This window comes from Lotus japonicus, chromosome 1, assembly GCF_012489685.1.
Source record: "Lotus japonicus ecotype B-129 chromosome 1, LjGifu_v1.2".
Classification (NCBI taxonomy): Eukaryota; Viridiplantae; Streptophyta; class Magnoliopsida; order Fabales; family Fabaceae; genus Lotus; species Lotus japonicus.
The window spans coordinates 94,144,987-94,170,569 of record NC_080041.1 but is presented as its reverse complement, the minus strand read 5'-3'; the positions used below and the strand labels follow the sequence as shown (position 1 = coordinate 94,170,569).

The 25,583-nt window shown below is 36.6% G+C and overlaps 4 protein-coding genes across 5 annotated transcripts; all 4 read right to left on the bottom strand.

Annotated features, from left to right (window-relative positions):
• Positions 1-274: 274 nt before the first annotated feature.
• LOC130727972 (receptor-like protein 40) lies at positions 275-5,225 on the bottom strand. Its single transcript, XM_057579288.1, is given in 2 exon segments — positions 275-2,358; positions 2,360-5,225. Coding segments are annotated over 2 exon segments (3,408 nt in total). The 5' UTR covers positions 3,983-5,225; the 3' UTR covers positions 275-573.
• Positions 5,226-7,113: 1,888 nt separating this feature from the next.
• On the bottom strand, positions 7,114-14,180 carry LOC130727970 (protein FAR1-RELATED SEQUENCE 5-like). 2 transcript variants are annotated; one of them, XM_057579285.1, is made up of 3 exons: positions 13,199-14,180; positions 8,102-10,751; positions 7,114-8,009 (listed from the first exon to the last, which is right to left on the bottom strand). In XM_057579285.1, the coding sequence occupies exon 2, from the start codon at positions 10,241-10,243 to the stop codon at positions 8,111-8,113; it is 2,133 nt and encodes a 710-aa protein (XP_057435268.1). In that variant the 5' UTR covers positions 10,244-10,751; positions 13,199-14,180; the 3' UTR covers positions 7,114-8,009; positions 8,102-8,110. The 2 variants fall into 2 exon arrangements, with proteins under 2 accessions (XP_057435268.1, XP_057435267.1); XM_057579284.1 differs by having other exon boundaries at positions 8,102-14,180.
• Positions 14,181-14,310: 130 nt separating this feature from the next.
• On the bottom strand, positions 14,311-17,683 carry LOC130727971 (pyruvate decarboxylase 2). Its single transcript, XM_057579286.1, has 6 exons — positions 16,934-17,683; positions 16,214-16,377; positions 15,466-16,116; positions 15,265-15,382; positions 14,818-15,006; positions 14,311-14,719 (listed from the first exon to the last, which is right to left on the bottom strand). Exons 1-6 carry the CDS (start codon positions 17,459-17,461, stop codon positions 14,549-14,551), a joined length of 1,821 nt encoding a protein of 606 aa, XP_057435269.1. The 5' UTR covers positions 17,462-17,683; the 3' UTR covers positions 14,311-14,548.
• Positions 17,684-22,380: 4,697 nt separating this feature from the next.
• Positions 22,381-25,321, bottom strand: LOC130727969 (dnaJ protein ERDJ3A). The gene is made up of 7 exons (XM_057579283.1): positions 25,123-25,321; positions 24,838-24,893; positions 24,657-24,730; positions 23,974-24,476; positions 23,551-23,889; positions 22,941-23,294; positions 22,381-22,796 (listed from the first exon to the last, which is right to left on the bottom strand). The coding sequence occupies exons 1-7, from the start codon at positions 25,222-25,224 to the stop codon at positions 22,509-22,511; spliced, it is 1,716 nt and encodes a 571-aa protein (XP_057435266.1). The 5' UTR covers positions 25,225-25,321; the 3' UTR covers positions 22,381-22,508.
• Positions 25,322-25,583: the final 262 nt, after the last annotated feature.

The following is a 25,583-nucleotide window of genomic DNA, read 5'->3' as shown; positions in this document are numbered from 1 at the left end:
CTCAACAAAAAATTTCAACATTCATTGCACTTAGTCTTACCAAAACAAACCTGGTACAAGTGCTTGCAATTGTTGATGCACATGGAAGACCCACTTTTGCATCATCCAATGTTGCAGTAATTCAGTCACTCAACCAATAATTATTTATTCACACATCAAAATGAGGTGGAGGAAGAGAGAGATGGAAAAAAAAGAAAAAATAAGAGTGAGAAAGTATAAGATGTGATAGATAATAAGAGAAGAGAGATATAAATAAAAATGTATGAAAATAAAGTGTATAAAAAAATAGGTGTGTATATATCGTCACTCAACCATTGGGTATCAAGTGTTTGACAAAAGTCCTGAACCAGAGCATTGGACCCTGGCGTTCCATTATTCAATGAATTTTCTAATCAAGGAATGCCAACAAAAGCATCCCAAAATTAAGAGAGACTTTGTTGCCTCTTTTCATTATTTTTTGCCACCCTTGGGTTGATTTTATGAGTGTAATTGTATGCAAATATACATTATGTATTCTGAACAAATAAGGGGGGAACAAAACAGAAAATGTAGCATGCTTTATCACATATGTGACTAAGAATATGACTCTGGATATGTAGATGTTGAAAGAGTTGATGAGTGGTAACAAGTACACCCTTGGTCATGAATAACCCTCTTTTTACTGATATTAAGCTTGGAACAAAAAACACAAAACTTCCCTTGAAACCTGTGATCACCCAGAGTATCTTCTTCATTGGAATCACATTCCTCCTCCTCCTCCTCCTCCATATCAGAGTTATTTTCTTCTGTATCATCCTCTGCCTCATCATCATCAATGGGTGTATAACTCAAGCCAACCAGTGGAAGAATGAAAAGAAGAATTTTATCAATGTTATTGTTGCTCCATTTTCTCCCTCTGTGCCAAAACATACATGGGGCAACAACCAACCCTGCTCCAACCCCAAAACCCACCCCTATAGATATAGAAGAACATTTAAATTTAACTCTTGAATCTTGATGTAATTCTTCTGTTGGATTGCTTGAACTGCTACACTTTTCAGGCAAAGGACTTCCACATAGTCTTTCATTATCAGCAAAGGAAGCTGCATCAAATGTTTGAAGTTGTGTTCCTGCAGGGATTTTTCCCACCAGATGATTAAAGGAAAGGTTCAAGTATGAGAGGAAAGTTAAGCTTGCAAGCTGTGTGGGAATTCCTCCATCAAAATAGTTGTTTGACAGGTCCAAAGACTCAAGCAGTTTCAAATTCCCTATTGATGATGGGATTGTGCCATTCAAAGCATTATGTGACAAGTTGAGAACACGAAGTGCTGTGAAATTTATGAGCTCTTCTGGTATTGGCCCTTGCAAATTGTTGGATGAGAAGTCAACAGAAGTGAAGACTGTTAGGATTTTCACAAACTCCATCTGTAAGCCTTTGCTGGTAAGTGTCACTGAATCCTGATAATATATATGGCCATATGTAAGGATCTGTGATCCAATGTGATTGAACTTTGATGCATTGTAGTTTTCTTCAAGCATCATTGCCTCCCATGTTTTTAAGCATTTAACTGGAAGTGGACCACTGAAATTGTTGAAAGCCACATCAACAATTTGAAGCATATGCCAAGTGTCATTGGTCTGAGGACATCCAATGGGACCGTCGAATTTGTTTCCCCGCAAAACCATGACACGGAGTGTGGATATTGGCTTCAAGAAGCATGGAAATCCATCACTTAGCTGATTGGTTCCGATGTCTAACACTTCTAATGAACTGCATTGAGCAAGAGATTTAGGAATTGAGCCCCCCAACAGATTCCCATTGAGATCTAGAGTCTTCAGAGCACAAGATGCTGGAAAAGTATCAGGAATTTCTCCATCCAGCTTGTTATTTTGCATATTTAACACTACAAGGGTCTCACTCTGTGTTAAGCACTGTGGAATTTTCCCTTCAAACTGATTGGAAGAAACATCAATAACTAGCAGATTTGAATTATTGCATAAGGATGGAGGAATACTCCCAGATAAATTATTTTTGGAAAGAGACAGGAAAATTATAGAAGACAAGTGAGTACCGATATTTGATGGAAAAGTGGAACTTAAGTTATTGCTTGAAAGGTCCAAATAAGTGAGATGAGCATGAAATACTTGAAGTTCCCCTTGTAGCTGGTTAGAGTGAAGGTCAAGGACACTCAAACTTGGACTAGGATTCTGCACAGGTTCTTCTAACTCTTGGAGCAAATTGTGAGAAAGATTTAATTGAGTAAGGGAGCCAAGTTGCCAAATCCATGTGGGTATAGATCCCCCAATATGGTTTCCTGAGAGGTCTAAAGAGTTTAATCTGGATTGGTTTCTCAAGAAACTTGGAAATTCTTTCAAATTTACAGGAAGCCAACTTTACACTACTCATCTTGGGGAGGGCGGATACGTTCACATCCTTAACATTTGCTTCTATTGACAAATTGTTGTGTGAAAGATCCAGTGTGGTGAGATTTACAAGTCTCTGAATCACATCTAGCTTTAGTGTGCCATTTAACTTGTTTGAATAGAGTTGGAGGACATTAAGTGATCTGAGATGAAAAATAGATGTAGGAATGGACCCTCCTATTTTGTTACTGCTTAAATCAAGAACCTCTAACATGGAGGAAGAGCTATTTGAAAATTCACTCAACCGACCCTGGAAATTGTTGTTGGAAAGTTGAACACTTTGTAGCAACGGGGGCGTAAAAAGAGAAGGAGGAACACTTCCGGTAAGGAAGTTGTCCTGCAAATCAATTAGGACCAGTTTTCTGAGGCCTTCCAGGTGAACTGATGCAATTGAACCTGTGAAAGCATTGTGAGACAGGTCCAAATGGATGAGATTCTTGGACATATTCAAGGATGGAATTGGACCAGTGAAGTTGTTAAATGACAAATGCAGATGAGTTATTTCCCCGAGTTTTGAAATCGAACGGGGAAGTGTGCTGTTAAACTGGCAACTAGAAAGATCTAAGATGGATAGCTGCCTCAGATTACTCATTGAAACTGGTAGTTCTCCTGAGAAACCTGTATTACTTACAATCAAAGTATGAAGAGATGCACCTGATGGGAAATCTGGGAAAGAACCATAAAGATTCTTATTAAATGATAAGTTTATAACTGACAATTTTGCTACCTGAAAAATCTTCTCTGGAAATACTCCAGTCAATCCACAAGAACTAAGCTGCAGGGTCGTCAGATTAGGCAAATTTGCAAGGGTTTCTGGCACTTCAGATGATAAATTGTTCTGATCAAGACGAATGAAAGAGAGATTCTCAAGTCTTGCCAGGGAAGGGTCAAGTGGTCCAGAAAGATTGCAGTTTGACATACTCAGTTCTTGCAGGCTAGGCAATAGCAACAAAGCATTGCACCATTCATGACCCTGAGCTCTTATACTTATACCATCCAGATACAGTTGCCTAATCCTAGTGAAGTTTTGGACAAACTTTTGTATATCTAGGATTTCAAGTTTCAGAAGTTGATCATACAGAGAAGATAAAGAGATATCAAGGGTAACCAACCTTGTCAAGTGAGAAATCCCTAGTGGTATCTGCCCCATAAAGCCAGCTTGTGACAGATTCAGATAAGTTAATTTCTTCAAATTGTTGAATCCGGATGGAAAAGCAGAATTGAAGCTATTTGAAGCCAAATTCAAACGCTGAAGATTTTTGAGATTGAAAAGACTACTTGAATTGTCAAGTCCTCCATAGATTGATTCTCCACTCAGATCAAGACCAGTAACATGTCCCTCCTCGTCGTAGGTTACACCACCCCACTCACTGCAACTAGTGCTTGGATTCCAAGACACAAGTTTTGTAGAGTTTTCAAACTTGAATTTGAGGCTGTTCTTCAGTTTGAGTAATAACTGTCGATCTTGATCATCAACCATTTGGCCAGAGGCCACAGTGATGTCTACACTGAGGTATATCCAGAAGCAGTATAAGAATATGATGCAAAGCCATGGTGATGGAACATATAGAATTTTCATTGGAGTCTACAGACACACAATGAAAGCAAGGATGAAAAAGTGAAAGAGGTAACAATTATATAAAGGGGTTATAGACACTATGGTTTCCAGTGTTTATGTTCTGAGAAATCACCTGAATTTGGCAAGAAATGGGGTTTCACCTAAACTGACACACGGTGCTTCAGTTTCATATGCACCATTAGATCTGATATTTTTAAATTTTAACGGTTCAGATAAATTAGCATTAAAACAATTCATTTGTTAATTATATCTTAATTTACAAAAACACCCTTCTTCTTCCCCAACCCACCCCCATTGGTCGGATTCATCCACCACCGCACCATCTCCGCCGTGTCGCTTCTTTGTCCGCCGCGCACCCAAGCTTCACTTCAACGAGCTAACTACAGGATCTGAAAGCTCTCAAGACGAGAAGTCTAATGGTGGTGGTCTCGCTTTAAAACGACGCCGGAGTTGGCTGGAAACTCCAGCTGCAGGTATGTGGAAGTTTGCCCAGATCTAGGAACCGTGGTGGAGATCTTTGGTGTTTTGCTGCCCAGAAATGCTTCAAAGCCATCAAGTAAGCCATCTCCATGGTTCTACATTGGTCGGAGTACCGATTGTGCTGAGAACGCCGCTGGTGTTGCTGTACAACCGCTGGCGGATGCGCGGTGCGTTGGGGTTGTGGCTGTACAACGCAGTGGCTGGATGAACTGCAGTTAGAGACCCAGCAAAACCCAGAAGAATAGACACAAACCCAGTTTTGATGAATCTGGTTAATTGGAAATGGGGATGGAGAAAGTGAAGAGCTTTGTGACAGAAGATGAAGAAGAAGATAGGGTTGGAAGAGAAAGGTTGAAGTTGAAGATTAGAAGAGTGAGAGTTGGTAAATGTCATACCCATTATTCTCTAATTTTCTGTCTCTTGCTTTCTGCTACATTTTCTCATCTTCTGGTTTTTGTTCCTTTTCTTTTTGGCCTCGTGATGCTGTCTATGTGGGGATCCTTGGCTAGTTTCTGTTGTTCCTGGTCCTTGAGTCGGTTCTACTGCTCTTGGTTCCCTTCTTTATTAATAAATTTCTCCTTCCAAAAAAAAAATTTCATACCCATTATTCAGTTCCAATTAATCTGCAGATCTGGAAAACTTGAAGGTTAGAAGAGTGAGTGTTGATGATGGTGGAAGGAGAAAGATGGAAAAATTTGAGCAATGAAGGTTAATTTTGTCTTATCACTCATATAGGAAAACTGAAGCACCGTGTGTTAGTTTGAAACTGACACACGGTAGGCGCAGCCAAGAAATGGTGGCTCAAAAGTGTAGAAATGTATGAGAGGAAAAGTAGAATGGGAGAAGGTTCGTTTAGTTAGCCGAATGAAAGAACACGGCAGGGTCACAGAGTCAGATTCACAGGTTAAGACTTAAGATTAGTCAAAGAAAACAATGCCATAAGTTGCTAGTTTTTTGTTTTTCTTCTCTTCTTTGAAAAGCGACACTATGCATTAATGTCCATAACAGTTCAGAAGAAAAAACATGGATAATCATTATTGCATTCTACAATTTGACCATGTCAGTCCCTTTCTCAATCAAGACTTTTGCTTGCATAATGTTTTGTTCATACCTTGTATTGTTATGAGTGGAAAAGAGGCGGAGGAAGGAGATAGATAGAGAGAAAAATTAAGTGGAGGTGGAGTGGAAAAAATTTAGAGTGTGAATGAATGAGGTTGCGTTTCTTTACTTAGTTTAATTTCTAAAATGAGACTCGTGAGTGTTGGTTTGGATAAAGAGGTAGCATCAAGTAATTTTACATAAAGAGAATTGATTTTTTTTAAATCTTTTAAATTAATTTTTGTTAATAATTTTGAAAACTATTTCAAAATTGAGTTTAATTCGCCCAACACGGTCATAGAATTCATTAATTTATCATGTCACAATTAAATTTTAATTTTAATTTAAAAATGGAAAATAAATTAATAAAGAAATGTGATTGAATACTTTTGTAAGGCTCTTAATATTGTCAATGTATATAAATTAATCATTTAAATTTTCGTAAAAGAAAGTTATATGCACCATCGTTAAAAATTTTGTTTACACATACTTCTACATCCTATGTGCAAAATATGTCAGTGTAAAACTGTTTTATACTTACTTGCATCACAATTAAATTCAGAAATTTTCTATAAACATAATTATATGTTGAATTTGAGGAGGGATATACTCACTCCAGGAGTAAGTCACCCAAGTCACTCCAAATCTTTAACCGTTAATTATATTACAATCTAAAGGCTCATATTCATCCCTAATTCCCTCACGTGATTTCAAAAAAACTAGCAAAGGGAGAAACGATAAAATTTTCTCATCGTTGCAGCGGTGCTCTCCTTTGCCGGCATGAGAGACTGACAGAGGAAGAGGTGAAAGGGTTCCCCACCGACACCGACACCGACGGTTGCAGCTACTCCTTTCCCCCACATAAGGGCTTCCCTGTCTCTCGTTGCTTCTGTGTCTTCAACGATTCCGATTATCCCTTTGGGGTCAATTTCTCTCATGGGTGTCATCAGAGCCAGATCTAATTGCTTCTGTTTGGTGAATTGGAAATAGAAAGGACTATGCAGGCTTTCTCGCTGCCGGATCCATTTTAAGGGTTTCAATTCTTCACCCACTCAAGGCAATATGCTGAATTGTGTGTCTGGCTTTTTCCCTCACGGTTTTATCAGGTGCTGGTACAGATTCTGCAACATTGAATTGGGTGGGACACATTCCTTAAGGGTACCATTAAGAGCTTATATATTTGGAATCAAATTGGGAGAGTGGCTGTCATTTGGGCATCTGTTGGGAGGGTATCTTTCTTTCTATGTTTATTTCTCTGGTTGAGACCATTATCTTACTTGCAGGATAACATGTATCAAAACACTTCATTAGAGTTTAATACAACATTTTTCTTATCAAGTACTTGAATGCATTACTCTAGATTAACTGTGCAGCACTTTTTGGACTTGATTCCTCTCGGATGAGGAGTTCACTTTAAAGGGGAATAATGAGAAATTGTAGTTATTAGTACCAAAAAAATCATTGCAGGGATGCTGTTTCAAAACTAATTAAAACTGATTAGTCTGGAAGCAGCTCTAATTCCATCATGCATTTTAGGAATTGGATGGTTTGTACTTTGTATCTCCACATATTAGTTACTGTTGAAGCTGAAATTTTACCCAAATTCCAGTCTGCATGATATTGATAAATCAAGTTATACACAAGTTATTCACACTCTCATTCTTGTGTTTTGAATGTGCAGGATAAAACACAGAAGCTGAGACCGACTTAGCTTAAAACACAGAAGCAAAGTTGCTGGATTTGCTGCTATTAATTACAAAATAAGTAAATCCCACTTGAAGAACCAGCAAGGAAAGAGTAGAACTTCCATTAAGACAACAAACTGACATTAAGAGACCATAAGAAATTCAATGCTTATGTACTTAGATGTGTGAAACAGTGCTGCATTGTGAAAGCTAATGACAGCAACACTTTTGTATTTTGCTACTATTTTTGTATTTAGCTAGAGAATTAGTTCATAAAAAAATTGAATCTGTTTTATTTTTTGCATTGTAAGAGATTTTTACATTATTAATATTATACGACAACTATTTCTTTAATTGTCATTTGATTGAACAATTGTACAAGTTACTAGTACTAAAAGAGCCAAAACAGCATGTTCATTACCACTTGCCAAAAGAAAAGTACCAAACTGACAAACACGATATAGTAAGAGTTTACAAGATAAGGAACACAGCCTGCTAATTATTCATTGCAATTTGCCATAATTCTAACATAGTAACATAATTAACTGCTACAGAGTGAAGCCTAATACATAATTCTAATCCAACCCTCCATCCCTCTGAAAGAGAGCACAAAAAACAGCACACTACACTTCAAATGCTCACTAAGAGCCAACTAAACAGATCCACGCAGCACTTCTCGTTGCAAGGTTTTGCCAAAAAAGAAACTTGTTGGTTTTTACTTGTCTGTCAAAGACAAAACAGATAGCCAAAATCCTCCAACAGTTCTGCATAGTCACAAATGCAATATTAGTTTGTTATGATAACTGTAAGTTTAACTATAAGTTCAGGGAAAATATTTAAAAGTGAGAATACTTACATGTATCCATTAATCATTTTGATTTCTTTTCGTGCAAGTTCTGCTATTGTGACCGTGCTCCCCGCATTCATGACATGCTTTCCTTTTGACAACTGATTTATTAAGTGACACTTCAAGTCCACTCTTAAATCTGCCATTTTGAGTCATTTTTCCTCCATCCTTCTTTCTCCCCTTTGTTTGTGATACATGCGGGTTTCCAATAGTCAGTTGTGGTGGTTCACTCACTTGCTCAGATGAGCAAACTTGATTTACATTCTTCTCGCTTGACTCCAAAAGTGCTACTCCTTCACTTGTTTTCATTGCAGCAGCTGACTTATGAGTTTGCTTCATTTCTGAAATAATGAAATTGTATGCTTCCTCAGACTCTTCTGCTAGATCAGCTAAAAAACTTGCTTCTCGTTGCACATGCACCCTTCTTAAAATCTTTAATGTATCAGATTTTTCACCCAAATCATTATCATTATAAGTGTCTTCAAGACCTCTGTTAGCATCCTTAGTCCATCGTTCCATAATAAAATGACTAGGAATCTGAACAACTCCCTTTGCTTGGAAAATTACTAGTATGTGTCGGCACAATATCCCCATAAATTCATATAGTTCACAGCCACATTTAGCAATCTGTGAGTCTAAGTCTATATCAACAGTGAAAGTATCTCGAGCATCATAGCAATTGGACACCTGATACACATATTTAGGCCCATCTCTTCTAAACTTATGTCTAGTGAATCGGTTGATTTTCTCTAGCTCACCTTTAAATTTAGCAAAAATATTTCTGGTGTATATAGATGCCGCATGTTCCTCAAGTTTTGACCCGGTACTCAAAATACGAGACTTATGCCTTGATTCATAATTTTCCTTTCGTTCTGCCTCTAAGCGACTTTCAACAGCTTTCTCAAACTTCAACACAAATTCTTGTAATGTTGTTGATGCATCAACAAAAGAATCAAAGAAAGCATTAATACTTTCACTTCTTTGAGTAGTATTCATTCCAGCAAAGAATGTACTCCTGTTATAAATTGGTATCCAAGATTCTCTAATCTTATATAACCCTTGAAGCCATTCATTTTCCTTCAAGTTATACTCGACCATTATGCGCATCCATTCTTCTTCAAAACTTTGAATGCTATGTGAACCTCGAATGCATCTTTTCATATCTCGCTTGAAAATAGATTGTTTGTGATATATGTGAGCTAACTTCTCAGGAAACTTCTTTATAATATGCCACAAACACAGGCGGTGACGGCTTTCTGGAAAGACTTTTGCCATAGCAGCTTTCATAGCTAAATCTTGATCAGTTATGATAGATATAGGTTTTTTTCCACCCATTGCTTGAAGCCATGTTTTAAACAACCACACAAAAGAAGCCTCTAATTCATCTTGTAGTAAAGCACAACCATATAAAATAGACTGAGAGTGATTATTCAACCCAACAAATGGAGCAAACGGCATACTATACTTATTAGTTTTATAAGTGGTATCAAAAGTGATGACATCCCCAAAGAGTTGGTAAGATAATCGTGATCTAGCATCCACCCAAAACAAGTTCACCATCCGAGAATCTTCATCACATTGGATTGCATAGAAAAAGTTAGAATTTTCTACTTGTTTCTGTTTACAATAATCGAAAACAGCTTGAGCATCTCCAACATCTAAATTCTTTCTCCGAACATTTCTAATGTAATTCCAACAATCCCTATTAGTGAAAGTTGAGTCACCATCATTAAAAATTGCAGCAACCTTTCCAGTCGGTATGCCTTCTTCTTCAAATTTTTCAACAAGACTCTTTGCTGCTACACTCATCTTTTTATGGCACCTCATATAGGACACACTTTTGGGACTAACCATGACATGATTATGATCATTGTTAAAAGACTTTATCATCCACTTACTTTTGGTTGTGCCTCTTGAAACAATAAGTGAAGCCTCACAACCACTTCGGATAGTTGAGCACTTTCTTTTAGTTTGATTAGTGCTATCTTGAATTTCTTCAGTTCTTGAGATCTTCACTTTATGTTGACCTTCATTGCAACATACCAAAACTGCTCTCTTTGGTTTACTTGAACGAACACGTACTCCAAAACCATTCTTCTTAGCAAAAGAATTATAAAATTCTCTAACCTTTTCAATGGACTCAAATTCCATCCCAATTTCAGGTTTGCTATTCAATTCCCCACCTATATCTGAAGTATCCAGTATACTAGTTGTAAAATCCTTACTAGATGAACCAATACCAATTTAAAAGAAAAACAAATATTAGTTTGAGTTTGGAAATAGTAGTGGTGGCTAGAAATAGTATATGTTTAGCAACAAAACACCATCTCCCTCCCAGTACAGATATAAAACACGAAAACCAGCCAAGGAGAAATCCTAATGCATGACACCCAAAACGATATTGATATGTAACGCTGCACAATGGTGCCCAGCCAAGGAGAATCAAACAAGATGATAGGACAATTCTTGAGAGATGATTTATCAACGTAATGATACCAATTTCCCAAAATTACATAAGAATACCTTTGTTTCATCAACGGAACCTGAAGCCATAGAATGAGTGATTGAGATAGTAGTCCTTGGCGAAGGAGGTTGCGGCAGCAGAGAAATAGGATTCACCTCCGCCATCGATCAACCCTCTCGACAGCTTGGTTTAGCGCTGCAAGGATGAGAAAATTTTATCGACGTTTTTCCCTGTGCCAGGTTTTGTGAAATCACGTGAGGGAATTAGTGATGAATATGAGCCTTTAATATAATTAACGGTTAAAGATTTGGAGTGTCTGAGATGACTTACTCTTGGAGTGAGTATATCCCTACTCGTTGAATTTATAGGTTCAAATTATTTACAACTTAACAAATAGATTCTACTGAATTAAGAATTAACTAGACTCAAACCCGCGCGATGCGCGGTGCAAGAAAATATTTCATAATTTAATTTTATTACAAATGCTAAAATTAAAATAGATAATTTAATATTTAATGAATACTGAATACTGAATGTAATTATTTAAAATCAAATTAATGTATTATGTTGAAACGATGTAGAAGACTTAGCTCATTAATGAACTAACTTTCATTTGCACCTCCAATAAGTGGAGGTGAGGTGTTGAAAAGAGAGAAATAGAAAGAAAAGAGAAAGAAAGTAATTAAGAGTTGTGACTGATAATATAATTAAGAAAGAAGAAAAAGATGGATAAAAAGTAGAGTGAAAATGAGGTGGTGGTGTCAGTGAATCATAGCTCACATTAATGTATAAGAAGAGAAAGTCGGTGGAAATATGATGTAAAAGAAAGTGTGATTTGAATATATCAAAATCTTTAGCCCTTTAATGTATAATATTGAAAGAAAATAAATAGATATGATGAGAAAGTTGGTGAAAATATGATAAAAGAGAAAGTAAGGTCAACATATCAAAACTTATTTATGCATTGGTGAATAAGAAAATTAGTGATTCTAGACATCCCATCAAGTTGAGGATGGGCACATGATTGGCATGTTACATCTTTCTCTTGATTTCAATATGTCTCGTAATTCCCATTGATTCTATCTTCCAAGCAAAAGTTTTAAAATTTACTTCAACATAGCATATGTGCTTCTAAATTTTGGTCAGAATTTGCTTGCATGGCAAGCTCAATATTATGTAAGCTGGCATTCCAATACTCATCTACGGCTTTGAGCTGAATATTTGGTGCTCACGTGCATAAATTTAACCATTGTGGAAAGAACAATGAAATAAATCCAAAAGCATACAAAATGATCAAAATCCAAGAGCAAACATGAATACTCATCAAAAAATTATGTGAGTTTCCTTATAGATTTTTGAACACAAAAAATGGGTCTTATTGACAAAATGATTATAGACAGTTGGAAAAAATTCAATGAGGGCTTCAATAACTTCATTTATCTTGTGTATCTGTGATCAAAGGTATTTATTTTCCCTTAACAATGGCATCATTTCGACCAAAAAAATAAATGACATCATATTAGCTGAGAGCTTGCTCTCATCTAAAGCTTCTGACGTTAAGGCTGTTATTTTTTCAATGAGTCATTGAAAATTCTTCACTAAAATAATGACATCAAGATCAGCTTGTAGTTTCCTCACATATATCTAAGCTTGTGGAAGCTATATAGAAGCCAGCTTTATTAGATACTCAGCCACTCATGTTCTGATTCTACCAGTTTCCATAACTTTCTCATATATTTGTTCAAAACCTTTATGGATGCTAATCTGGAGCTTATATACCTGCAGCCCTGTTGGATTTTTTTTGCTTCCTTGTAAGCATAATCATAGGAAAAAAATAGCACATTGCTTACCTTTGGGGGAAAACAAAATTAACCATGACATAAGAGAATTTATGGCCAGATCCTAACTAACATCTAGGGTGTTTCATGTCACTTTCTTCTCTCTGTTCCTCTCTATTTGTTTCCCATGCATGTTCCCATTTTACTTCTTGTTTCTTGTGTGTGCATATATTCCTGTAGGTGTGTGGATTTGTTGGCAGTAACAAAACTTTCATACCTAATGACAATTTTATCCGCAAAATCATTTGTCTGGTGCGAGAATTTCAGTGTCGGTCACAGAAGTAATGTGATTTAACATAATACAATCAATTAGTTAAAGTCTTGAGGAATCTATTATAATATAGTAATCCTCAAGGGCGCCCTATAACCAGATTAAAATTAAAACTCTGGAATCCTTGTATGAGGAATCTTCCTAGGCAATTTCATAGACCTCCTTGTGGAATATGGCTTCAAAATCGGGTCCACGAGTTTAAGTAACACATTGGCATCATGGTTCTCAATAAAAGAAATATGTGCAAAAGCGAAACTGAATTGAGAGTACTGGCTATAACTGTCGGAGAGCACTCACCATGTGTCTAGTTAATTGTAGAAACGCAATGAAGATAAATCCAAGAACTTAGGTTTCTCAAATCACTTGTTAAAAAAGGTAAAAACAGAATGTTATTTCCAAAATGCAGAGCAACTATAATTTTTAAAAATGATTTGTCACTCTTTTCTTTGAATATCTAAGGTCTTTTTTGATAATTTGTTCCATACTAACCTCGTGGCGATGATGCTGTTGACTACTGAAGGGGGGAGATTTACCTTTGTCTCCATTACAATCGAGGCCCTTGATGAATTGGGGAGTGACACAACCAAGGCAAAGACCGTGGGGGAATCTGTGTCGTTTACATGGTATGGTATGGTATCGGATTCGAATTGTCATGGTGGCCATCGAAATTGAAGGCAGCGGGTTCCGGCAGAGATGAAACAACGCAGGGAACTTGTCGCGGGCAGAGGAAAAAGGGGCTGCATCGCTTCCATTGTGAGCGTTACGTTACCTAAAGAGGAAGAAGCAAGTGCAGAACGGCTAGAGAGAAGAGTAGTAGGGAGTGGCTTGCAATGAGGAGAAAAAGAACGACTAAGGAGAGGCTTTCAAGTTTCAAGCGAGGAGAAGAAAGGTGAGAATGAGAAGTTTGACACGTTGGATTAAAATCTGACGTGGCCAATATAGATGGTAGCATAGAGATGAGCCGGAGAATTACTATATTATAATAGATAGATAGTTTAATTTCGTTAGCATCTTTATGACCATTTTACTTTTCCTGTATGAAAATGTAAAGACTTGTATTTTTCAAGTGATTTTTCATATAACTAATGATACATAATATTTATCATAAGTAATTCCAATTTTATACATAAAATTTCAAGTCGGGTCTACACCTAGTTTTTACATAGTATTGATTAGAGGGGGATTGTTTGTTTTTTAAAACAACTATGTTGTTTGGTTCAAATTCAGCCGCATGTCTTCCATTGACACCTCACAACCCAAGTAATGATTCTTTAACATGTTGATTTTTCTGCTGCAAATGGCTCTGCTGGTTCAATAAGGGGATGGACTCTGCAATTTGTGCAAAGCTCAATACTGATGCAGCAGGTTGATTTGGGACGACGGCGGTCATTAGAGATCAGAATGGTGAAGCTCTTGCCGCTGGAACTTAGTCTTAGAATGCGTATATGGGTGCAGGTTTTGCAGAAGCAATGGCCATAAAGTCTTGATGAATTTTGGATTGGAAATATTTCTACTTGTATTCAGGTGTTTTTTCATATTTATGCTGGGAACATTTTGAGTGAAATCCATTAATTAACGTCTGTAAAATGATTCTTTAACATAATGCACCTAGAAAGAAAAAAAAGTGATGCTCAACATAAGAATCTTGAAGTAACTATAAGCATTATTACGAGATAAACAAGGTGATGGATGCTTTTGATCTCAATTGAATGCATTTATACAAAACGGTGGACAAAGTTACATAAACGAGCAAGACAATAAGAAAAGCAAATTCCGTGGAAGTACAAATCTTGAGGGTTCTCAATTCTAACGAAGAAGGGTTCTCAATTCTTCAGAGTAAAAGGGCAATTTCAGCAATGTAAGTAACAGGCAGGGTCTGAAGTTTACTGAGGATTGGGAGGACGACCATTGGCAGCAGAGACCCTGGAGCCCCATTCAAGCAACTCTTTGCTGGTATCATCCTTGTGAACAATCACCTCAATGAAGCATAAGCAATCTTTCTTTGGTCCTGTTGCAGTTGCAATTGCTTCAACTAGCTCCTCTTCACAGAAGACCTGAAATGAATAATCCATGAATAGATACAAGATCAGCACTTCTTCTCCATGTTACAGAAGCGTAGTTTGAGAGGATTAAACCATGTCAAGAAACTCACCTTGGAAGTCCAGCATTTCCCTTCACCATTGTGGATTGCTTCAATCAGCCCAGTGTAGTTCCAGTTCTTAATCACATTGTATGGCCCATCATGAATTTCAACCTCGATGGTGTATCCACCATTGTTTATCAGGAAGATGATGGTGTTTTGACCGCATCGCAGCATTGTCGATACATCCTGAGCAGTCACCTGCAAAGCAGTTTAAAGAAAGATAAAAACACAATGTTCAGTTCAAGCATTGTCTAGAAGTGAAGATTAAGAGAAACTTTAAAACACCGAAACAAAAATAAATTGCATTTTGATTGAAATCATGCTTTAAGTGTATGATTTGAAGCCAAAATGAATTCTGAGAAGAAGCTTCTATGAGTAGCTTCAGGGTATCAGAATTGATTCAGAGAAAAATAAGTTGATCCAAACATATGCTATAAGTAGTTATGCATGACAAACCTGAAAGCTTCCATCACCAATGCAAGCAATCACTCGCTTCTCAGGGACTGCCTGTGCATAGCCAAGGGTTGCACCAACAGACCATCCAATTGAGCCATATTGCATTTGAAACTCATACCTATCAATATTATTTTTATCAATACTATAAACATCATGAAAAACATGAGAAACACAACAAATCACATTCTCTCAGATACTTACCCACACCCTCTTGGCAATTTCAGCTTTTGGCAGTTAAACCATGAGTCCCCTGTCTCAGCAATCACAGCTGTTTCACCAGACAGCATCTTTTGTATATGCTGGAACATAACATTAACCCTCAAAGGTTCTTTCGGTGCAGACTTCAAAGGCTTCCCTTCAGGGACGAATATCCTGTGGTAGTTTTCATATGCAGCATTGTTGTGTTTGAGACGCTTCGCAAGTGCCTTGAGGAAGTCCTTCATCAGCACACACCCAAATGCAGGCCCATTGGCAATCACAACGCGATCAGGCTGCACAATGATTGCCTTCTCTTTCTTGAGAAGAAGTGAGTACCCCACAGAGCTGTAGTCATTGAAAATGGGACCAGCAAACAAATACGCATCAGCAGACTCCACAATCTCAGCACAGAATGCAGTGCTCACAGCACCCCAATAAGTTCCAATGAAATGGGGATGGTGCTCTGGAACTTGCCCTTTAGCTGATGGCATCACAGCAAGAGCATAACCACTTGCATCAGCTAGTTCAACAAAGGCATCAGATGCTTTTGCAACCCTCAGTTTAGGACCACCCACAAGTACTGGTTTCACAGCCTTGTTAAGGAACTCCGCAGTTGCCTCTACTGCTGCCTCCAACCCCATCTGGTTACTCAATCTGCAAACCACCCAAACCAAAATAGTTAAAAATCAATATTTCCCATAACTGGATTCTCCACAAACCAGTTAATAATGGACAAAAAAAAATGACATACTTGGCAGACAATGAAAAAGGAACAGGATCGCGGCTGAAAGTAGGATGAGGAATCCCAGGCAAGTTACAGCTAATGCTTATATACACAGGCTTGCTCTCTTTCAGTGCAGTTGAGATTGCTGTATCAATCTGCTCATGAGCATCCTCCAAATTATTCACCACAGCCTACAACCAAACCAACCAACAAATTACCAAAACCCATTAAACAAACATCTCATCAAATTCACAACACAGAAATACAAACCCACCACTACAACAAACTTAAAGTGACATCAAATGGGTTATTAGAAGAGCTTTTCAAGAGCTTATTTGTGCTTTATCTTACAATTAAGCGTTGGAAAAACAACTTAATTAAGTTCTTCGCTTATTCATAAGCTATCCTGAGCTGTTTGCATAAGCTCATAAGCGGTTTGCATAAGCTCTCTCAAACACTTACACAAGCGCTTATGCTATATCAGATAAGCTCAAATAAGTTGTTCCAAATTGGGCCTTATTTGATTAAGCTTATAAGCTTATTTAGTTCAATAAGTTCCTCAAGTGAGTTTATATAAATAATCTTATGCTTAAAAGTTAAACCCTCATGATATAAACTATATCATTGAATAAACCTCAAATTAACCATCAATTCTCACATCAAGAACTAGCAAAAAAGGAAATTCATAACCAAACCCAACATTCCAAATACAGAAAAAAGAAAGAGACCCAGTTTGAGATTTGGTACCTGAAAGCAAGTAACAGTCTGAAAACACCTCAACTCCTGTGTGAAATCCGGCAACCCAATGGTATGATGAAGGATCCTGCTGGTTCCATAGTCGTTGGAGTTCGGCCCACCAACGATGCAAATGAGGGGCAAGTTCTCACTGTAAGCTCCAGCAATAGCGTTGAGCACGCTGAGTCCACCGACGGTGAACGTCACGACGCAGGCGCCGACGCCGCGTGCTCGAGCGTAGCCGTCAGCGGCGTACCCAGCGTTGAGCTCGTTGCAGCAGCCGACGAGGTTGAGCTGCGGTTCAGCGATGAGGTGGTCGAGCAGCGTGAGGTTGAAGTCGCCGGGGACGGAGAACACGTCGGTGACGCCGATCTGAGCTAGGCGGCGCGCGAGGTGGCGGCCGAGCGTGGCGTCGCAGGTGGACACCGCCGTTGATGGGATCGAGGACTGGATCGCCGTGGTGTGGTTGGCGGTGGCGCATGAAACGACGTCGTTGCTTGCTGGCTTGGTTGTGTCGAGAGAACCTAACTTTACGTCCATGGTTTAGTGGAAAATGGAAGGAAAGAAAAAATGAGATAGTAGAGTGAAACAGAGGGAATATGAAGAGAGGAAAATTTTGATGAATGGGAAGTGTGTAGAAATGAGGAGAGTTATTATATACTGGAAAGTTCTGTGTGTGAACTGTGCCTTGGAAGAGGGGTAAGCGGTAATGGAAACCCAGTGGAGGTGTTTGGAAATGGGAAAGAAAGATAGATACCAGGGGCGGTTTGCTGTTTCAGTGTTTCCCACTTTTTTTTTTTTAAGGTATTCAAAACCGATCGGCTGAGGCAAATTCTTTCGAGACTCAGATATCACTTATAATAAATCTTTCCTATGTCCTACCTAATGATACTTCAAACTAGATGTTTAAGAATCTCGATTATTTAATAATTGTGTTATTCTCAATTATCTATCAATTGTAACTGATTTCCATAAAAATGTTTTTTTAGAGGTGGTGTTTGAGAAAATGAATTTGGTAACTTAATTTATGGGTGAAGTTGATTATGTTTTCTTTTTCTTCTTTTTTTTTATTCCTCTAGAAGGATTAAAGAAGAAGGTTCTTGATTGATTACCGTTTATGAGGAAGCAAATATAGAGAAAATGAAAATTACAATTCAATAATGTTACTTACACACCTCTCATTTGAGGTGAAAGAGGTAGAATGAAGAGAGATAAGAAGAAAAGAAAAAGTAAGAGAGAGAAAGTATGAGATGTAATAGGTGATAAAGATGAGAGAAATAGAAACAAAAAAAAAAGGTGGAAATGAAGTATTTAAAAAATGAGGTGTATATATATCATTACTCATTACAATTTGCATAGCAATGCATAGTACATGGTATCTAATTACTGTGGCCTGGAATGGTTTGATTGATCCCACTCCTAATAATAATAACTAAAAAGACGACAATAACCAGAAAGGAAATCCTCGCCGATTCGCCAGTGTTACGGTCAAAGGTCAAAGGCGTGGAGGAGCAGTATTTTATACTTCCTCTTGTTTTATTATAAGAAATTAAAAATTATATTAGATGTGTATATTTTTTTATAAGAACCAATAAAAAATAAAACTTTCATTTAAAAATTCTCTCTTTCCATATTTAACTTACTAATAATGAATAAAAATTAAGGAAAGTAAGGCTTGGTATAATTTTGAAAAGTTCATATAAAATTAGAATAAATTTTTTACTGTCAAATATTTTAACTACATTTTTTTAACATAGACGGAGTATTCATGTACTATTTGCTTCTGTTAAATTTTTTGATGATAATTTTTATCACTTTAGTTCTTTTTGCATCAAATTTAGTAGTTTAGTGCAATTCAATTGTTATTTTTTTGAGGTATTTTTCACTAATGATAATTTTGATTGAATTAGAAATAATAACAATATTATAGTGGGCTAACTCTTTCAATAAAGATTTTTTTATTCACGAAATTAAAACCTGAAATGTAACGATATTTAACATGTAAAAGTATTAAGAAAAATTACATAAGCTTGAACAACTAATGATAGTAGATTAGTTATTTTCATTTTAATAATTATCATACAAAAGTTGTATGTACTAATTAAACATATTTTAATATGTTCTCATAAAAAAAAAATGCACTGTCAGTGTAAAACTAACAACCACCAATCACAACATGCCATATAAGTAAAATAATATCTTTCATCTTAAATTTTAATTAAAACAAAAATATATTTACTGATGTGGCGGAATTCAATTGAGCGACTGTGTAAACAAAGTTTACACTAACAATGTATACCCATTAAATTAAAAAAAAAACATATTTTAAAATTTTCATTTATTCTATTATTATGTGTGATGAGTTTGACACATAACTTAAGCTTCATAAATTAATATTAATTTTGTGACTAATTTTATTCTCAATGGACAACGTGTGACAACTTGTCGCATCACTTGATAGATCTCGAAATAGAGTTAAGCCTTTAATTGCTTAAAATATTTTAGCCACGTCGTTGTTTTGTTGTTTTCCTTTTTATTTTCTATTAAAACAACAACAAAGATGAAAGACCACTTGGTACTCTAGTTAGCAAAATAATATTAAAACTAACAGTTTTGTGATGAGTCATGACATGTTTTTCTTTTTTAATAGGAAAGCTTATGAGTCATGATATCTTTATATTCTATTTTCTTTTTCATTTCATATTTTCTTTTTGTTTTTCTTTTTTCTCTCTTTTTATCGCATTAGTTTTTATATCTCTTGATGTATTTTCTTTCTTCCTCTATTAGTATGGGTGGAGATGTGTCAAGATAATATATTCTTTTGATACGTTAATTTTACTGCCACAATTCTATTCTATAACTACTGTAAATATTACCTGTCAAAGAAAACTACTGTAAATATTAATAAAAAAATATCATATAATTGTATAAAAATGAAAAGAGCTAAATGCATTTTTGTCCATTTGATAGGGGCCCATCTAGTTTTCATCTTTTGTTTGAAATTTTTTTGAGTTTACTCATAAGAGTGATTTGTATGAATTTTTGCATAGATTATGTATGAAAATCTAGCATCATTTAAGTAGGTTGTATTCTATTTTATTTTTAGTTTTGATGAATTTTCTACATCTTGTCATTTGGTATTGAAAAATGGTGAAGAAGTCAAGATGGAAGACTTTAAGGATAAAAATGTCAAAGATCAGCATTGAAATCAACTAAGTAATTGAGAGCAAAAAAGGGAATAGCCAACATGAACTGACAGAACTGTGGTCATGGTTCGCTGGGGACGTGGAGCTTCACGCAAGCTTTGTTATTTTAGTTTTATTTTATCTTTTGAGTTCTCATTGCAATCTTTTATTTTAAGAAATCACATAACTATATTAGATCATATAGTTGTTTAACCCTTTTCTACCCCACATTTTCTCTTCCCAACACTCCACATCATCTTTTCTCTCCAATTCAACAAACTCTCAACAATTACCCACTCCAATGGTTTTACTTAACTCTCAACACTCTACCCCACCACTCACCACTCACCACTCACCATACCCCACCACTTTTTTATTTCACATTTTTATTTAATTTTATATTTTTGTTTTTATAATTACATAAAATTACAATTATCGATTTAAATTAAATTAAAACAATAAACACTTAACAAATTTTTTTTTTAAATATAGACTATAATTTTTTTTTCTTAACTTAAAATACAAGACAACAAACTAAGCATACAAGAATTTATTTTATTTTCTTAAAATAAAATGCAAGACAACATATAATAAGAGAGTGAAAAAACTTGGTTTTTTTTCTGTGTCCAAATCAAACGAACCAAGTCTCTATTTATAGAGAAAAAAAAATCATGAATTTTGGTATAATTTTTTTTTCTGAATTTTTTTTTTATGAAATAATTGAGTTCAAAAGATAAGGAAAAACGAAATCTGGAGCAACCAATCAGAACGAGCCACGTGGCAGAAGCCAAAAAAAATTTCTCTTTCCTGCGGACAAGACACGTGTCACGCGCCTTGTCTGCGCGTGTGGTCCACGCGCCTGCGGTGGCCACTGGTCTCGCGCCACGTGGCACACCGCAGGCTCTTTAATTTTGTTGAATATCTTCAACAATTTCCCTCTCTCTCTCCCCTTTCAACCAAATTCAACAACCATTAAACCCTTTCAACAAAATTCAACACACTTCAACAAACAATTCAACCATCCATTGTGGATGGTCTTAGGATGTTGTCTTTCTCTCCATGAATAATTATGAGAAATCACATAACTATATAGTCATTAGATTTTAAATTAATTATAAATTTTAAAATGAGATATGAGCATATATATCTACTGTGTCATCTTATTTATTTAATTTTCTCATTGCTGAATTGCTATTGACAGTGAAAGCTAGATAAGCATTCCTAAGGCTATGTTTGGATTGATGGAACATAATGGAGCGGAGCGGAATGAAATATAATGGAACGGAATGGAGCGGAGCGGAATGGAATAAAAATTTCATTCCATTGTTTGGATATTTTACGACGGAGCGGAATAAAGTTACCACTACATTGTTTGGATAATGGACGGAGCGGAATGCGTTATAATTTTTTTTATTCCTATATTATCCTTATTTTAAAATTAAAGACAAGCTGAAAAAGTAATTGAAAATTGGTAGCCAATATTCAATATCTTATGATCTGGTTAATGCCTTTGTTCATAGTTCAGGAAGTGCACACTTACAAATTATAGTGGAGAAAAAAATGAGAAACGATTTGCAGAATACATTATGCAGAACTCAACATCTTTACAAACTATGACAATCTGGTGTCTGCCTTGGTTAAAGCCAGAGGAAAAACTTGAAATGAAAAAAGAGTTGTTCATGTGCCCAAGAAGATCTGCAGCATATGTGCTTTTATTTAAATGAAAACTGGTTAGCTTGTACTTGCATTAGCATGATATTGTCGAAATTGACTGCTTTCTAAGCTATGGCCTAAGGATTTTGTACTTATTTTACAATTTTTGGAGAAAATGAATGTTATTAATTTTAGATTTTACAAAAAAAAAATCGTGTATAGAAAGATTGCCTACAAAATATTTGATACAGGAAGAATCAAAAGATTCAATCATCAATGGCAAAAGCAAAGCAAAGGAGAAAGTCAGATTGTTACGTAATGGATGGTAGAAAATTAGGGCCACCAACTAGGGGAAGTTATGTATGGAGGTTATCATGGGTAGAATAGTATTTTTATAATTTAATTAAGTGATTAGTTTTTCTTTCCATTCCTTTCCATCCAATTTGGGGTGGAGCAAATATGAAGGAAAGTAATGGAGCATGATGGATCTTGAACCACTACTTACCACTCCTTTCCATCATATTTTAAATAAAACAAACAATGGATCACTCCCTCCTTCCCCACCACTCCACTCCACTCCATCCCCTCCCCCAATCCAAACAAAGCCTAAGGGAACAACCATGGATCAAAATCAGATTTGCTGCGGTGGTCAATCATCTGTGTTCTTGCTAGTGCCAAAACTATGATTCTATTTGTTATGTACATGATTATAGCAAAAATACTGCAAACTCATTGTAATAGCCAATGCTCTACTTGAGTTCAGGTTTCTGACGTGTTTCCCTGAACGGTATATCTCCACTGAGAACAGAGCTGATAAAATTCTCTACCTCCTCTATTGTCATCTCACCCATAAATACAGTGTACTTCCCTCTCTTAGGTTTGTATGCAATCAGCAACTTATCTGACGATTTATAACCTTTTTTGTCAAATGCATTTAGAAATGCCTGTTGCTTTGCAGCATCTAAGAGAGCATAAGAAATGGAGTCTCTAGAGCTGGCTCCTAAATTTGGCCTTCTTGACAATGACTTCTGAGAGACCTGAAATTACACATGAAAAATTCTATAAGAGCATGCACACGAAGCTATTCACACAGAAGCTTATTCCCAGAATTAATTCTCAATTCAGAATCAATTGTAAAATGGTTACCAAACATGCACTAAGTAAATGAAATGTCCACTTACCACAGAGAGAATTGATTCTAGCTTTTCTCTAGCTTTAGAAGATCTGAAAGCACCAATTATGCAGACAGGAGTTCTCCCACCACATAGAGCCTCAAAGTTCGACCGAGAAAGCAACTGTATGAGCCCCTCTTCTGAATCAGTCTGAGCCTTCGTGGACTGACTTGATGCTTCCTTTTTACATGTTTTTTCAAAACTTTCAAGTATGTTACTAAGATCATGAACTGCAGATTTTATATCTTTTACAGAAATTCCTGTTTTCAGGACCCGGTTCTCTCCATTAGGTAGCCAACCTACAATAGCTGGAAGAGCATCAACTCCTAGCCTTTTCACTCTTGGATCAGAAACATCACGAACCTAGAAATGATTCAAGATACACATTAAATCTTTTGTCCATACCAGAATATAAATACCAAGTGCTATTTCCCCCAAGAAACAACCTAAAAAGAACTTCACAAGTACATAAAAAGATTATTAACATATGTGACATGAATTAACCATCTTCTCTAAACCTTCACACAAAGCACAATACTTTCTTTCCCTATAAGTCTAAAGAAACAAATATATAGAGAGGAAAAAACTTATGTTCACAACCAGAACAACACATACATACCTCTACATCACTGAAAGCAATGCGTTTGCGATACAAGCCACTGAGAACACGCCAAATTACAGGAGTGTCCTTCTTGGTGGAGAGAAGCATTACCCTAGGCAACTTCCCTGCAGTGCTAAACTGATCAAGATGATTCAAGTCAATCCGTTTTGAAAACCTAGGCAAGTTCTCTTGACAGAAAGCCTTCAGATCCTTAGTAGCCAGGTCACCACCATATTCCACCAGAGAACCCTTTTCTTTCTCCTTGTAAGAATAAACAAAAAGCCTAGGAGCTTTGCGCGGATACACACCAAGCTCCTTACAGAATGAGACTTCCTTTTCACAATTGATGCTTCCAACCTGCCACAGCAAAGGAGAAAAATAAGCATATGACAATTCCAAAACAATCTGAAAAAATGAAAAGGTTCTAAAATATATAATAACCTTCAAAGCTCCTTGCAATGAACTTGCAACTTCCTGTACTGTGGATTCAAAGTATTGGATCCCTTTCAATGAAGGTGTATAAGACAACAAAAGCCAGGTCATCCCTTCATCAGCTATTTCTTTCTTGTAGATATGTGAATTTATGGCTTTAAAACTTTTGGGGGAACTCTTGGAGCCAGATTGAGAATTAGATGAACTGCCAAAGCCGCCGAACTGTCTCCCAGCACCACCACCACCACCACCACCAAAAAAACTGCCAAAAAGATCATCTAACCCGAACCCAAAAGGATTTGAATTGCCTGAGCCGCCGAAGGAAAAGGAGAATGAGTTAGATCCTCCTTGCCCACCCTGCCAGTCCCCTGGTCTGAAGTTAAAATTGTTTTGTCCAGGACCACCCCCTGTGAAACCTCCAGGATGGCCAGCATCAAATCCAGGATTTCCTTTTTCATCTCCATACAAGTCATAATTCTTCCTCTTCTCTTCATCGGATAAAATCTCATACGCTATCAAAAGAGGAAACAAAGGACACAAAAATGAACATCCTCAAACAATAAATAAGTAGAAAGTAAGCTATCAAAAAAACAGCATTACACTTTATGATAGTATCAAAATTGTGTTCCAGCTAATATGAGCTGGTGTGTGTGTGTGTGTGTGTGAGAGAGAGAGAGAGCAATTCTCTATACCATTATTGATCTGCGAAAACTTCTCTTGTGCACCTTTGCTTTTGTTCTTGTCAGGGTGATACTGAAGAGAGAGCCTGAAAAGCGAAATACAAGCCAAATTAACAGAGAAAATCAGCTTTCAATGATGACTGAATCATATCATGACATGTTACATAGCAACAAGAACACAAGGTAGACATACTTGTGGAAAGCCTTCTGAATTTCTCGCTGACCTGCATTTTTATCAACCCCAAGAACCTGATAGAATTGACCAGTGGAAAATCAATCTATGCTCTCAACATTACAATAATTACACAAAAATTCCCCTTTCCCCAAGAATGCAATGCAAGTATGCAAACAAGTAAACCACCAATTACCCATTTGAAATCATACAACAATACCCCTAACCCCTAACAAAATCAATGCAATTCCACCATTTTGACCTAATATTTCTCAAAATTTTCACCAAGATTTTGGCTTAACTAACCTTGTAGGGGTCTATGGTTTTGGCTTCCGATTCAAAGAAGCTGGCGAGGAAATACAGTGTGGCCACGAGGATGACCCATGTGGTGGTTGAACGGGTTCTCATACCCGGATCCGAAAGTGAGAATCTTTTGGGAAGAGGGAGTTCGAAATCGGAGAATCGGAGTGTTCGTTTTGCGAAGGAAACAGTGACGGAATGAAACGGCGGTTTTGTGGGGTAAATAAAGTTCGCGGGAGAGAGAGTCCAGAGGTTTCCAGGTTGTTGACGTGGCACTTTGATGTGTCACCACGCATCTTGGCCAATCACATTTCAGAATTTCATACTTCTTAACATCTTATGCCAATTTAATAGTTTGTCATTAATTGTGACATCTTTTTAAGAAAAAAAAAATGGAAGATGAAGATATGAAGAAAAAAGAGTGGACTAAAACACCTGCAACACGTATCATGACTGATAGATAGTTG